General features: G+C 42.5%; 3 protein-coding genes across 3 annotated transcripts; 1 reads left to right on the forward strand and 2 right to left on the reverse strand.

Annotated features, from left to right (window-relative positions):
• Positions 1 to 5,703: 5,703 nt before the first annotated feature.
• LOZ57_004835 (uncharacterized protein) lies at positions 5,704 to 9,410 on the forward strand (the record flags this gene model as incomplete). The annotated part of the gene is made up of 3 exons (XM_049253875.1): positions 5,704 to 5,888; positions 5,951 to 8,370; positions 8,419 to 9,410. The coding sequence occupies 3 exons, from the start codon at positions 5,704 to 5,706 to the stop codon at positions 9,408 to 9,410; spliced, it is 3,597 nt and encodes a 1,198-aa protein (XP_049107187.1).
• Positions 9,411 to 9,871: 461 nt separating this feature from the next.
• Positions 9,872 to 10,951, reverse strand: FMN1 (riboflavin kinase; the record flags this gene model as incomplete). The annotated part of the gene is made up of 3 exons (XM_049253876.1): positions 9,872 to 10,240; positions 10,327 to 10,515; positions 10,835 to 10,951. The coding sequence occupies 3 exons, from the start codon at positions 10,949 to 10,951 to the stop codon at positions 9,872 to 9,874; spliced, it is 675 nt and encodes a 224-aa protein (XP_049107188.1).
• A 372-nt stretch (positions 10,952 to 11,323) lies between these two features.
• On the reverse strand, positions 11,324 to 12,772 carry LOZ57_004837 (uncharacterized protein; the record flags this gene model as incomplete). The annotated part of the gene is made up of 5 exons (XM_049253877.1): positions 11,324 to 11,535; positions 11,595 to 11,754; positions 11,815 to 12,107; positions 12,170 to 12,492; positions 12,555 to 12,772. The coding sequence occupies 5 exons, from the start codon at positions 12,770 to 12,772 to the stop codon at positions 11,324 to 11,326; spliced, it is 1,206 nt and encodes a 401-aa protein (XP_049107189.1).
• Positions 12,773 to 14,889: the final 2,117 nt, after the last annotated feature.

Here is a 14,889-nt window from a genome sequence, read left to right on the forward strand (position 1 = left end):
TGAGAGAAGCATCTAGAGCTCAAATTGTCTGCAAAAGAAGAATCACTGATGATTATTAAATGAATGTTTATGGCATCATTATTATCATTCTGAGTATTCAACTCCCCCTTGGCACAGAATTCAAGAGCATAATACTTCATTGAAAAAGCATATGAGATAACTCTCTCAATTGCTGTATGGTGTTCTGGTTCTGGATTAATCAAAGTCTCACTTAATTTTGCAGTAGCAAACAAAATATCAGACCATGATACAATAGCAGCATAGAGAGCCAAATCAATCTTCTGTTGGTAGGCATGTATTTGTTGCTTATCTTGTGCCCCCATATAAGAAGCTATATCTGCAGTTACCATTGGCATACATGGTGGCTTCAACTCTGTAAGTTACCATTGGCATACATGGTGGCTTCAACCCTGTAAGGTTGAACTTATTAGCAATCTTCTCAATATAACTATTCTGGCACAGCCAAAGCTTCTGAGCATCTCTATCACATAAGACATGAATATCTAGAAATGACTCTAGCTCTTCAATCTCTTGAAGCTCATAATGCATTCATAGATTCTTCAATAACTGCTCAAATGTTCCAACATTCTTTCTGTGATATAAAAATACTATGTCATCTATGTAAAAGAAGATAATAATATTCTTACCAACAAATAGACATGGTTCTTCACAAATCTGACAGAATTTTAGTTCCCAGAGTGTTGAAGTGAGATTTTCATATCAGAGTCATGAAGATTCAGAGTGATCATATAAAACATGTAGAATCTTCCAAACATCTCTTTTCTTATCATAATCCTCTGCTGGTCTGCAATAAACAGATTTATCAAATGAAGCATTAATGAATGCATTAACAGTGTCAACCTAAAAGATCTCCATTTCAAAATAAGCTGTTATAGCCATTAAAAGATGAAATATTCATGCAGCAAGAGTAGTGGCATAGATGTCATGTTTATTATTGATATCCAGATCTCCACAAAAAATAAGCCTTGTCTTATAACATTCCAAAAAACTGTTAACATCAAATTTGTACATATAAATCCACATTAAAGAAATTGAACATATTTCTTCCAAGCTCTCTACTTCTTCAAAGCATTTCTTTGTTTGTAGCTTCTCCATTTCCACATCCATTGCAGCCTTAAAGCCATCAGCATGCAGATGTTGCAACATTGAAAAATAATGCTTTGGAGACTTCAGAAGATTCTCTCTGTGAAGTCTAGAATTCATAATTGTAAAAGCTGTTAAATAGTCTCTATAAAAAGAATTCAAATGTGCTGTTTGCTGCAGAATCACTGTATAAGCTGTTCATCTGTCAATTCAATCTGCATTTTGACACTTTATTCTAGCACTTCATCTAGGAGGTTGCTTCATGCTCAAGCTCACATCAGCTGAGTCATTCACCACTTTCATGACAAAATGATTGACTGTCAAAATCCCATCATTAGTGCTCACCATCTCTGCAGCAGAACAATTGACTATTAATTGTTCATTATTTGTGCTCATCATCTCTGTAGAGCTAGCAGCAGAAAGTATAGTAGATGTTATATCTTCAGACAGCTCAACTACAACATCACTCATCACTCTTATAGCTTTCATGACAGAATGATTGGCTGTCAATGAAAGTTGATTCAGCATTTCTATTTCAGTTGATGGCATTGTTGAACCATTCAGAAGAGATTGAGTGTAGATGTCTGAAGTCAATGACTCTGATGTAGATTCTGATGTTGACAATGCACATGTCTCTTCTGACTGATCAGTTAGTGTCTTAGTCATTGTTTCTGTCAATCTTATTGACTGATCAACAGTCTTGTGACTCTCACATGATGTATTCTTCTCAGAGTCTTCATCTTTGCTGTCATGCTTGCTCAAGCTCATCTTGTTAATATCACTTACTTCAACAAAAGATATTGTATCTGGCACAACAAAGCTCTTCTGTAATAAAAGCTCACTGCTAATCTCATTAGAATTGAATAGCATATCTTTGTTGAATATAATGTCTCTCATTAATATAACCTTTCATCATACTGGAATTCAAATGCAAAAAATATTTGTTGATTCATATTCAACAAGATATTCAACTTCTGCTCTAGAAGTCAGCTTCTGATTTCTTCTGTATTGTGCATTCTTAATTAAAGAATACACTCTACAGCCAAAAACTCTTATATGTCTAATTTCAGTTAAAGGAGTTGCAGTTTGAAGATATTCTTCTAAGAATTCAAGAGAAGTGTTCCAACCAAGATCTTTAATCAGAATTCCATTTAAAATATACACTGCAGTCTTGACACATTCTGGTCACAAATTCTCAGATAAGTTGGCTTCAATTCACATTATACATGCTGCCATCATTATTAAAGCTCCTGCACATTCCACAGCTTCATTTTGAGTCAGCATGTAGAGTGCCAAACATTGAACAACTATATTATATGTTCAAGCCAACACTGTCAGTTCTGACTGCATAGAGATCTCTCCATCAATTCAAATAGTCAAAATAGTTAATTGATATAAATTGAGAATTACTCTTATCATTTTTGCTGTGCATGTTAAACTTTTGGATTTTCACTGCATTGTTTCCACATAGTGCAGATGGATATAATCACAATATAAGTGAACTGCTCATCTATCTTCATTATAATCTGAAGCAAACTGTATGAGATCAACAGACATCTTCATGAACAGACACATAGATCTTTTCAACAGCATTCTGCATATGATTTACTTTGCTTTTGAAAGAGCACAAGATCTGCACTTCATTATTAGAGAACTCCAAGAGATCTTTGCAAATTTCATGTCAGTAGACATCTTCAGAAGATGAGTCAGAGACTCTCTTTCTAGATGATCAAGTCTCAAATGCCAAATATTCATTGTTTCTAGCAAACTGAAGACCAACACCATCAACAGTTTTTTAATTAAATCTCCACTCAACAAGACAGTAAAAACACTCTTTGTTATACTGTCTGTTGCAACATTAATAGATCTGTATTCAACAACCATTTTTCTCTTTTTAACAGTCAAATTGAACAAGATATCTCTTGTACCAGCATAGTAAATCATAAAAGACTCATTGTCCAAATAACAACTCTTCACACACAGCAATCTGTGCACTACTAGATTTGTATGAAAGCCAGAAACATATAGAATGTTCTTTAGTAATATCTTATCAGCATCTGCCAGCATTTAAGTATAAACTTCAACATCACCATATTCATGGATTTTACAATGAGTATTTCCAATGAGCACAATATCTGAAGAATCAGCATTTCAGTAGTTTTGAAATCTTGTAAAATCATTGCAAATATGTGCATCTGCACCCTCATCTAATATGAAGCTGTTCTGTAATGAATAGGATTCATATTTATTGCTCATGTTAGTGGAGTTAAAAACTGTTACAGAAGTGAAGATAGTCAGATTAGAGAATGTCTTGATAATGACTTTGTTAGCATCATCATCTATTGCATTGCTTGAAGCACCAACTTCTTCATTAGCATTTAAATTCTTTGATTTCTTCCAATTTGCAATCTTTTTCTTTGATTTTCTGTTGTTCACTGGATTCTTCAATGCTTTTTTGACCTTATTATCAATTTTTGAATCCAGTTTCCAGCCCATTGATTGAACAAGTGAATTAAAATATGGACAGTATGCCCAATCATGGTGCTCTCTGCAAAGACATGCAGAGTTCATATTTCCATTATTCTTCTCCAACAGCTTATTTTGAACTATCTTTTTAGTGAAATATGCTGACAGCTTATTCTGTTGGTCTGGCTCAGAATTCTTCTTTAATGTCTGCCAAAATATTTAAATATGTCTATAAACATCCAGCTCATGCTTCTGATTCAAATTCTCTTCAGTTAGAAGCTTTGACAGATACATATAGAAGAACTCTCTGTAATTCTGAGAGATTACTCTCAGAAATTGTTTGGAGACAAAAGACTCACAGATATATTTGCACATATCATATACAGTAGCTTAATTTAATGCTTCTTCATAATTCAGTAAATATGCTTCAATCACTTGATTCTTTGATCCATCTTCTAGAATTTTAAATCTCTCTACTAGTCTAGCTTTCAATTGAGAAGCATTCACTGTATTTCTAGCATATAGAGCTTTCAGATGTTCTTTTGCAGTAGCTTCTACATCATTCAATTCACTTATTGTAAGAATTCTCAGAGACAGATCTACACAGTCTCTTATTGTCTTCTGTAGCTCTTGCATCACTAAGACTTTCTTCTCTCAAGTTCTGTACCAATCTCTTTGCATATTTCTTGCATGTTTTGTATCCACAGAAGTTACAGTTTCTTCAGTTTTTCCAGAAGAAAGAAAATTCTCTATAACAGATTCTCAAAGTTCAGAATGCATTTCTTTTGTCAGATCAACATACAGTCATAATCAATGAAAATTTACTAAATGCTTGATGTCTTCAATTCATTCTTTTCAATCATCAGAACTATTCAGCATAACAACTCTTCTAGACAATTCATTCATTTTTAATTAATTATTGAAGTGAGATGTTGACTCTAGATTATGGTTTTCCATAGACTTAGATCAGTAAATATATAGATGTGTTAGATCTCCACAAACTCCACAATTAAGATTTAAGCTTAAATAGAGGGTTCAATGTATGATCTCAAGATACTTAATAGTGACCTCTATTTGTATGGGTAACAAGAGTAAAATAAAGTATCTTGAATGTATCTTTAGATAACAACCAAATTCTTGAAAGAGTCTGGGCTCATAACTATTGAATGACACAGAAGCACATGATGATCATGTGACTGAGCATCTATAATATTGCATCTGATCTTGCTTCTAACAAACAAGACACAGATACTTATAGATGAACATGCTATAATCAAGGCTACAGAAAAAACATATGAAAAACCCCTAGCAAACCTCCATCAGCCCAATAGACAAAGATAATGAAATTGGTACTGTGGTTGAGAGGAGGAGGTGGCAAACCTACAGTTCTCCAGTTCCTCCTTCAGAGACCTGGTCACCTGACAAGTCACCTGACTCCTGCTCAACACCACTTCACCACCACGGCGCCCGCTGCCAGGGCTGTCGTGTGGCTTGTTTCGGTGGCAAGGATGGCCCGCTGCAGGGATCCAGTTCCCAGCGCTAACTCGTCAACGAACACGACAGGCCAGCCAACCGCTGGTCGTTCAGCATCGATTGGCACTGCCAGGGTTTCAGCACGCGCCTTGATGTCATCCGCCAGCCAGCAGGAATAATGATGCTGCTGTCGTGTGGCTGTTGACGTCTGCGGAATACACGGCAGCCCCGCCAGTTTTCGTTTGCCCCGAGGGACGTGTTGTGCGGCTTTTGATTGCTGTTTCTCCCCCTTAAATTAAAGTTACCTCCCCCGGGGTCCAAGTACCACGCCATTCCGTTTCGATGGCAAGTGACCTTGGGCGCTTCAAGCAGGGAAGACCGCATATCAACTGCCCTTTGTTTCTTTCACCGGCCGTCTCGTTGTCGACAACGAGCTGTGGCCTGACCTGCTGAAAGCAATCCTGTCTCTTTCTTTCTTGCCGTTCTTTTGCTGCGAGCTATCACTATTATTAATACTCCTGCTTCCGTTGATAGTCAGAAGCTCTCTGCTCAGTCCTGCACGCACACTTCGTTTCCTACGCCTTCGCAGTGCACCGTGTTTGCAACGTGAATGCACCCAGTGTCTGTTTGACAAGAGTATGAGCGATTAGCCGAGCCGAAATGGCAGCCAGTCCAACGAGAACCAACTCGGTGGGCGCCGCGCTGAATGGACAGGGCGGAACAGGTCAGAGATCAGTCGGCATATCGATATCTACCTTTCTTGCGTCTCTTGCTACGGCTATTATCGTCTTCGCCGTCGAATTTCTTCTTTTTCTTGTCCTTAAAGGAAAATTGACCCGAATCTAGTAAGCAGCTGGCCTCCCATGTTTCTGAATCAGAAATGGCTCACCCATCCCCTGTACTCTAGTCAACCACGAACGTATCTAGTCCCCGAGCGTGAACGTACAAACCCTTCCCCGCCCGGGCTATTCAGATGGATCGGCCCCGTATTTAAGACTTCTAACTCGGAGTTCATTCAAAAATGCGGCCTGGATGCCTATTTTTTCCTACGCTACCTACGCATGCTGCTGAAAATATTCATACCTCTTTCACTCCTTATTTTGCCAATCCTGGTTCCGGTAAACAAAGTGGGCGGCAGGGATCAAAGCTTACTGGATGCGTCTCGTAGTGAAAGATATAATGTCACCGGCCTGGACCAATTAGCCTGGGGAAACATTAGACCTGAACAGACGCAGCGATACTGGGCCCATTTGGTACTTGCTGTCATTGTGGTTGTGTACGTGTGTGCAATTTTCTTTGACGAGCTACGAGGCTACATACGGTTGCGACAGGCGTATCTAACGTCTCCTCAGCATCGCCTTCGGGCGTCTGCTACTACAGTCTTGGTGACATCTATTCCAGAAAAGTGGCTGTCCATCGAGGCGCTGGATAACTTATTTGACGTATTCCCTGGCGGTGTTCGAAATATCTGGCTCAATAGGGACCTAGACCAGTTGAATGCAAAAATAAAGTTGCGAAACGACCTTGCGTTGTCTCTAGAAGCTGCTGAAACAGAATTGATCAAGAAATGCAAGAAAGCACAACTAAAATTGGCCAAGGTAGAAGCAAGGAAATCAAAACACTCCAAAGAAGCCATTGAGCGGGAAAAGAAGGAAGCACAGCGCAGAGCATCGCGGCTTGTTCAAAGTGCGGGTGTAAGTTCTGGAGATCCGCATCAGGTCGCTCATACTCTTGAAGATGCTTTGCGTTTAGGTGATAATACGGATTTGCAAGGTGCCGAGGAACGCCAACGTGCTGGTCCGCGAATCGGTCATGCTGTCGGCGCCGTAGGATCTGGTGTAGCCAAGGTTGGCAAAACGGTATTTGGAGGACTCAAGAAAGTCGGTCACAACGTTGAAGATCGTGTGAATACGACAGGTGGTTTAACTATAGTACAACCTGGCCAGCCACAACCTAGTGCTGACCCTGCGGCCTCAGCTGGAGCTCAGCAGCTGGATATAAATGGTGATCAGAATTTAACCACTGGCCAGCAGCCCCATGGTGATACAGATGCGGCTATCCTTGAAGACGAGAGGTTTGGTCCTCCAACCCTTGACGGTGCCGCCGATGAAGCTTCATCTCGATCATTACGATTATGGCGAAAGAAATCAGATCCACAGACCGAAAATGTTGATCATCATGGAGACGAATTTCCTTTGACTGTTCCGTGCCCAGAGACGGCAGCCTCCAAAGTGGATGAAAATCCTAAGGAAAAAAAGAAACACCGAAGCTCCAAGAAAGACGAGCACCAGGAGAATGAAGAATACCCAGTCGCCTACAATGAGGCGTACGAAGAAGACGACTATGGTGAGCCACTTTGGATGAAATACATCAAAGCGAAACACCGGGAAACCATGCGTCTCCCCATTTTTGGATGGACCTGGATGCCTTCATTACCGCTTATTGGGACAAAGGTGGACAAGATTTATTACTGCCGCAAGGAGATTGCCCGCTTAAATTTGGAGATTGAAATTGACCAGCAGCATCCGGAGAAGTTTCCTCTGATGAACTCGGCTTTTGTGCAGTTCAATCACCAAGTTGCTGCGCATATGGCTTGCCAGTCTGTTGCCCACCATATTCCCCAGCAAATGGCTCCAAGACTGGTCGAGATTTCCCCGGATGACGTTATATGGGATAACATGTCTATAAAATGGTGGGAGCGGTATCTCAGAACATTTGGAGTTATTGTCATTGTCTCTGCGATGGTCATCGGCTGGGCGTTCCCTGTTGCATTCACTGGATTGCTCTCGCAAGTCTCGTACCTTGAAGGAAATTTTAGTTGGTTGAGATGGCTTTCAAAGCTTCCTCAATGGCTGCTCTCTGCTATTCAGGGTATCTTACCTCCTTTGTTCCTTGCAATCTTGATGGCTCTTCTGCCTCTTATCCTTCGGTTTCTTTCCAGGAACCAAGGCGTTCATACAGGCATGGCGATCGAACTAACCGTCCAAAATTATTACTTTGCATTTCTATTTGTCCAACTATTCCTTGTTGTGTCCATATCCTCGGGGTTTTCGACCATCTTTAACTCCTTCAAGAACGTTACAAGTATTCCAGAACTGCTGGCAACAAATATTCCGAAAGCTAGTAATTACTTCTTTTCCTATATGGTTCTGCAGGCCATGTCAGTCAGCGCCGGAGCTCTAGTTCAGATTTTTAGCTTGGTGAGCTGGTTCTTACTGGCCCCTATTTTCGACAACACTGCCAGAATGAAATGGGCACGGACCACAAATCTCAACCAGATGCAGTGGGGAACTTTCTTTCCTGTCTACACAACCTTGGCATCAATTGGTATGTATCTGCCCTACTTCTATAAAGGTCAATATCTAACTTATGTAGGTTTAATATACTGTATCATATCACCACTAATCATGATTTTCAACGTCCTTACGTTTACTCTCTTCTGGGTGGTTTACCGGTATAATACGCTTTACGTAACAAAATTTCGGTTTGACACTGGAGGATTGTTGTTCCCCAAAGCTATCAACCAACTTTTCACCGGGGTATACGTGATGGAAGTTTGTCTTATTGGCATGTTCTTCCTAGTTCGTGACGAAAAGGGTACAGTTGCCTGTGAGGGCCAAGCTATCTGCATGATAGTTCTCCTGGTTGCAACTGCATTATTTCAATATCTTTTAAACCAGGCATTCAAACCTTTATTCCGCTACCTGCCTATAACACTAGAAGACGAGGCCAGTCAGCGCGATGAGGAATTTGCTCGTGCCCAGAGGCGCAGGCTAGGACTAGAAGAGGACGAGGACGAAGACGATGCAGGTGAAGCTAATGTCGAGCCGAAACATGAACAAGAAACTGGCATTGAATTGAGCCACATGGATAGTCAAAAGCCGCAGAAAACTGCCCTGGGTAGATTGCTTCCTGGAAAGGGCAGTATCAGACGGCGGTCCTGGGCAGATCCCTCTCGGAACCGGAGGTCTCGGTACTTTGGTGGCAGATCGGATCCCAATATGCCTACGCTCAAACATATACGAGAAAAGCTCGCAAAGGACGCCGAAGCCCAAACTCCGGCGACGAATGCAATCAGCGAGGCATTGTTCTCAGGGATCCATGACGAACTGGAGGACCTTACTCCTGATGAACGTGATCAGCTAGTCCAGCGAGCTTTTCAGCATGAAGCTCTTCGTATGAAACGCCCCGTGATCTGGATCCCTCGTGATGACTTAGGTGTCAGTGACGACGAAGTCTTTCGCACACAAAGGTTCAGTAAGCATATCTGGATCAGTAATGAGTACCAGGCTCTGGATGGGCGTTGCCGTGCCATTTTTAGCCGAAGCCCCCCTGATTTCTCTGAGGTCGATCTTATCCAACTCTAATGCAATGTTCTTTATACGCGCTTGAGGAACCATGTGTCCAGTTGAACTGGAATGTCATGTTTCTCGCGCATGTAACATTCACGTTTTGATGATTTTCCACTTTCTCTGCGTGCACTGTATCCCCATATGAAGCGATGTCCTTGATTCCCTGTATCCTTTTCCTGCATACCGATGTCTCATTTCCCATTTTTTGAACTGTCAGGTTTGTGCAGCCCTGAGCGATGCATAGCACTCTTGTGTTTACATCCGCATCATTAGGTGTTTGTTGAGCATTTTACCTTCGATAGATTTTAGGTTCCACCTCTACCACAAGTAACTAAGTGATAGATCAATCTACTTTGTAAGGAGCTTTTCAAATTGAATATTCTCGCTAGGATATACATGTAAACAGAAAAGTCGATATATATTATTCCGCCGCCAATTGCGCCAAAATACAGCGGAGATTTCATATAAATCATGGCTTATGTAAAGGTTCTCAGCCACCTCTTCGCTTCTTCAACATGCTGATCCGTGGCGGGCCCATCGACGTCATCTCTCATAAAACACACATAAGTCTTCCGAGTCAAACTTCTCTTTGCGACTTCACAGTCAACCCGAATATCTTCTACTAACGCCTCCAGGCTAACATAGTCGTATTCGGGGCGGATATATCCCAAAATGAGTAGATTTAGAGGTGTTCCGTAGAAGTCAGGGAAATGGTGGAAGTGATGCCGAGGTTTATCCACGATCTCATTGTTGTTGGAGTTCGATGTGGAGTCCGTAGAGTCAGAGGCAAGGGGAGAAACTGATGGAGCGGACTCGAGGGACAGGTGGGGGAGTATATGTATTTCCTGGTAGACAAACTGAGTTAGGTTGACTGGGTTTCGAATCATTGCTGCTTGATAGAGGTAATTGGGGACCTCACCACCGATCGTACTGTATTTTTATAGAATGGGTTGTATCCAATGCTCAATACGCAGGGAAATATCCTAGTCTCCTTATCTGACGTATTGCTGGGTTCGAACTTGCGAGGGTCTAGAGCCGCAACACCATAATAGACCCCTGAATTGAGACTGGGATGTTCGGAGAGTCCTTCGGCTGGAATATTTGCAGTTGGAATACCGAGCTAATTCAGAATTGTAATGTGAGTAAAATAAACCAGACAGAAAAATATGGAGACATATCTGGCAAAATGGGTTCTGAAATATTTATACAAGAATGGAGAATATGGTGATCAAAGGTTCTGAGATCTTAATAAAGAATAGCCTGAGAGAAGTGGTACATTCAAATTGCTCATATTTTAAATATAAAGCCCTATAATTAAATGTAGCGGAGGCACGTATATCAGCCCATTCTAAACAGTGCTTCCCGAGACTGTCGATGAAGATAACGATGTTGATAGGATATAGGCAATCAAAGAGAGGCAATAAGCGCAGGCTACACACCTCTTTACTTCCTCTGCCAAATCCCTTAATGACTGCACCGGATAAACGTATTGGAAAAGGAGTCTCGGGGCCGCTGTCAGACCCCGCAATGGGTTCGCGCGGGGTGCTGGGTGGCATTGCGGGATGCTATTTGCCCTTCTCACGCACAATACAGCCCGTATAAACCAGAGAATGAACCCAAGGGGCTCAGGATTCTTGTGCTGCAAATATTTAAGCTGGGCGTCGAGACGCGACAGTAGGTGTTCGTGTTAGACAGACAGACAATGACTAATGCTGAATGACCTCTAAGGTGGTCACCTTTTTAGTCGAGTTGCTTAGTTGTCTGATAGTTCGTTTACGAGGATGTGATGACAAACTAACTTTGATTGATAAGATAACTACTATTCCTACTAGCCAGGCTAGCAGGGATTTCTACTATTCTACTAGCTAGGCTAGCACTTTCTAGAGACTGAACCACACACCTAACAACCTAATTATCAAAGCAGCTCATCAACAGTGCTGTTTCAGACCACCTGCAGCAAGTAGGGGCTGCATAAGAAATGCGTGCCGTGCTAGATCTTCAGCTAGAAGCCTCTCTTCAGGTAACCATGCAAGCGCCGATCGTAGGAAATGTAAAAACATAGTACGGACATCCCCTTGCAGGCTCCGCTCGCGTATCTCAAAAGATTGCTCCGGGATAGGAATAGATCCTTTCCAGTTTGCTACGGAAAACACTTGTTAGCTTGCAAGGTAGTTTGCAGTTGCTGGGTTGCCATCGTACCGTTTTCATCCCAGTACTGAAGACACTTGTCGCTTCGTCTTATGAACTCGAGAGGCGGGGGCCCAAGAAGTGACACCATCTCGGCTAGGTGCTGTTCATCATTCAGGAGGCCGTCTTTTCTTGCGAAAAAAAGGTTTCCTGTTTCAAGAAGATCCCAGGTCTTGAACAACAACATTAGTCGCACCTCACATGCGCAGAATAATTGGTAGAGATATCTTACTGTGAGGGCGACTGCCCAAATATCCACTTTAGAATCCCACTCCATATCCAGGATAACCTCCGGAGCCCTGTAAATCCCTGGCATGACATCACCCTTGTGCTTGTCACCAATGCGTGCTTCACCGAAGTCGCAGAGAACAGGTAACCCCGTGTTTATCGGCATGGGTCGCGAGATATAGATCGTTCGGTCATCAAGAACCTTTCTAGCAATTGACTGGCTGGCCTCAACATCTTCAATTTCAGAAAGGTCTGTAAGGTCGGTGATCCCTTGGAGAATGTTATTTGCAGATATATCTAGAAACCTCAGTACTTGGGTCCCGAGCTTGCATTGTGTGTACCAGATAAGGAACAGATACCTGTGTGGACAACCTTGGCTTTATGTAAGTAGTCTAGCCCCAAGAGTATCAGCTGCATGCTTCTCTGAATCAGGGCCTGAGGCATCTGCTTGTCGGGAAACAAGTCAAGAAATTCTGTGTAGCTCATCCCAAGAGGTTGGTAAAGCAAGCACTGGTGTTGGTTTCCAGTTGGGCCCGTGATGTTGAAAGAATCAAGTATCATGCGAACAAATGGTGTTCCGGGATGCTCGATGTTGCTCGCCTTGAGATGGTTGCAAATGGCGATCTCATTATTTTGTCGGTTGTGTGAGATGCATACTTTGAGAGATAGATATCGATGATCCCTCAAAGGAAAGTCGGTCATCTTGAAGTCGCAGCATGCGCGCATATTTTGGGAAATACTAACACAAGGTCCCGACAAAGCCAAACTGTAGATGACATGCCAAAGCCAAGTTTCGCTACGACTTGGTATCTGTCCACGAAGACCTCACCAATCGTAACTGGGTAAAAGTTTCCTGGCACATACGAGGGTAGTTCCTCCTCTTCTACCTTCAGCTTTGGGTCGAGAGCCACAAACCTCGACGAAGGGAATCTGCGTGGAGATGAGTGAGAGGTCAAAGTCATGGTCCTGACTGCCACTGGCCAAAAGTGGAGCAGCGAATTGGGCAGCGAGACACGACGGGTGTTTGAGAATGCGAGGAGCCAGGAAGTAATAATACTAGCAGGTAGACGAAAAGAGCCTCCACACATAATTGTAGCCAAATAAGGGTTGGGCCAAAGTACGCCATAAGGTGATGGGCGGCTACAAAAAAACATTTAGGTGTGGTTTGGAGAATCGGGTAGGCTTGATACTTGGCAAGAGGCTAGTTGTTAGCCAATGTGAGCATTGGAGGTAAGCCTTGGCAATTGCCAAGTTTCTTCCCTAATCCGGCCTAGCACAATCACCTCTCAACCAAAACTTGCTTTTCTCGTCGCGACCAATGAAAAGCTTTTCAAGTCAAGCCTCTGCCTCGTAGCGCGGCGTTGGTTGCAAAAGTATTGTGAAATGTGCCAAATTTGCATTTTTTTTAGCATGCCCTAGGAACTCCACACAAAATGTAGATATGTAGAAACTTGATTTTGCTTGAATTTATCTTGTACAATCAACTGCAATCTATTTCTCATATATTTTATTAGTAAAGCTGTTTCAATAGTTGTAAGAATCCAGCCTTACTGTAAAATGGCAGCTCAATTTTTGAGCTGTGATTGCTGTCCCACCACACAATGATTTTGCTCTAAAATGGAGAAAGAGACCAAAGAGAGGAAGAGCTTTCAAATGAATGTAATTTCAAAGACTTTGAACAAATATTCATGGGGTTGTGTATCAAGTGCGTTGGAAAGGTCTGAGGTTATGAGGCAAGTCTGGGCCCTATCTCCGATATCTATGAAAAAGAAGAAAGCCGAGTAATCACTCATTTCCATGTTTATCGAACACATTCTTCTTTATTCCATTTCAAGAGACTACACACATGTTCCCGGCCTTTTAGCCCGAAACGTCAGTAAAATGGAATTTATGACTGTTGGCTTTGAGCGTTGCCGTCGCCCACCTTTGGCGGGAATTCCGTCTCGCCGACCTTTGTCTTCGGGGTACACGTGCACCATTGATCTTTAGGGATATTATCCATGACGGAGTTAATGTGCTGGCCACAACCTCGCCAGGTTTTCTTTTCTAAAAGACAATCAGCCCATCGGCAGTTTATCCGCGCGAGTGCCTTCTCCAAGAGTTTTGTGTCGCGGGCTGCTATCGCAGGCTGAAGACGAATCTAACATACCGCAGGTGCTACAGGTAGCTTGCATGCACATCTTGACTTATATTTCTTCCCTACTTGAAAGTGCAGAGATTAGTTGAGTATGTTTTTCTGGGCAGAGAGCATAAGCATGGACACACATACCTTGATGTATTTAGACAGGTTGGTAATCGGTAAACTGCTTCAAGTCTGATTAATGCACGCCTCTGGGTCGAAGAAGTAGAAGTTCGGCCTTCCAAAGCCAGCTTTTTATGTCAAGGAACGACCTCGAGGCCTTTGGGCGTTCAGTCGGCGTTCGTCGGGGAACGGGGTGGAGTGGTTGCCGATGGCGGGGTAATGGCTCTTCAAAGTCACCGCGGCAAGTTTGGAACAACACTCGACACCACGAGGCATCTGGATGGCAGCTTTTTCGTGTTAATATTCTCGCCAGCAAGAATTATCTTTTGGAATTTGCTGCTAGAATGTACAGCCCGCAAAGACAAAGCGGGTGCCCATTTCCACTTGGGTAACATCTTGACATCCCGGCCCAGCGCCTTTTTTGTTTGACTTTACATACGTGCTGGCTCACATATTCCTACTCTGAAAGGAACTGTCCATGAGCTCTCATATCCAGAGACACTGGAGCAATTGTTCTTCTGAATCTATGGTCATACGATAATACCAGGCTTTCATCGGGCCGACTTCGCTTGCTATTCTGTTGTTTACGATAAGGGCTTATAAAGCGGATGGTCCACTATATTCTCCAGCCAACTCCTGCTTTCAAGTGGCCAAAAGCAGGCCGCTTAAGATTCACACTACTAAGAACAAACTAAAGAGGAGTTTTAACGTTTCGGAGTGGTGATATCCAAAACTTGGATGTCGATGATATGTAAAGCGCACCAGTTTTAATTTCCAAAACCCCCTACGGAGTCTGTCTGGGCCGAACCTATATCAGCCTGTGCTTAACCAGACGCT

Source organism: Ophidiomyces ophidiicola, assembly GCF_022830035.1.
Source record: "Ophidiomyces ophidiicola strain CBS 122913 chromosome Unknown scaffold_21, whole genome shotgun sequence".
Classification (NCBI taxonomy): Eukaryota; Fungi; Ascomycota; class Eurotiomycetes; order Onygenales; family Onygenaceae; genus Ophidiomyces; species Ophidiomyces ophidiicola.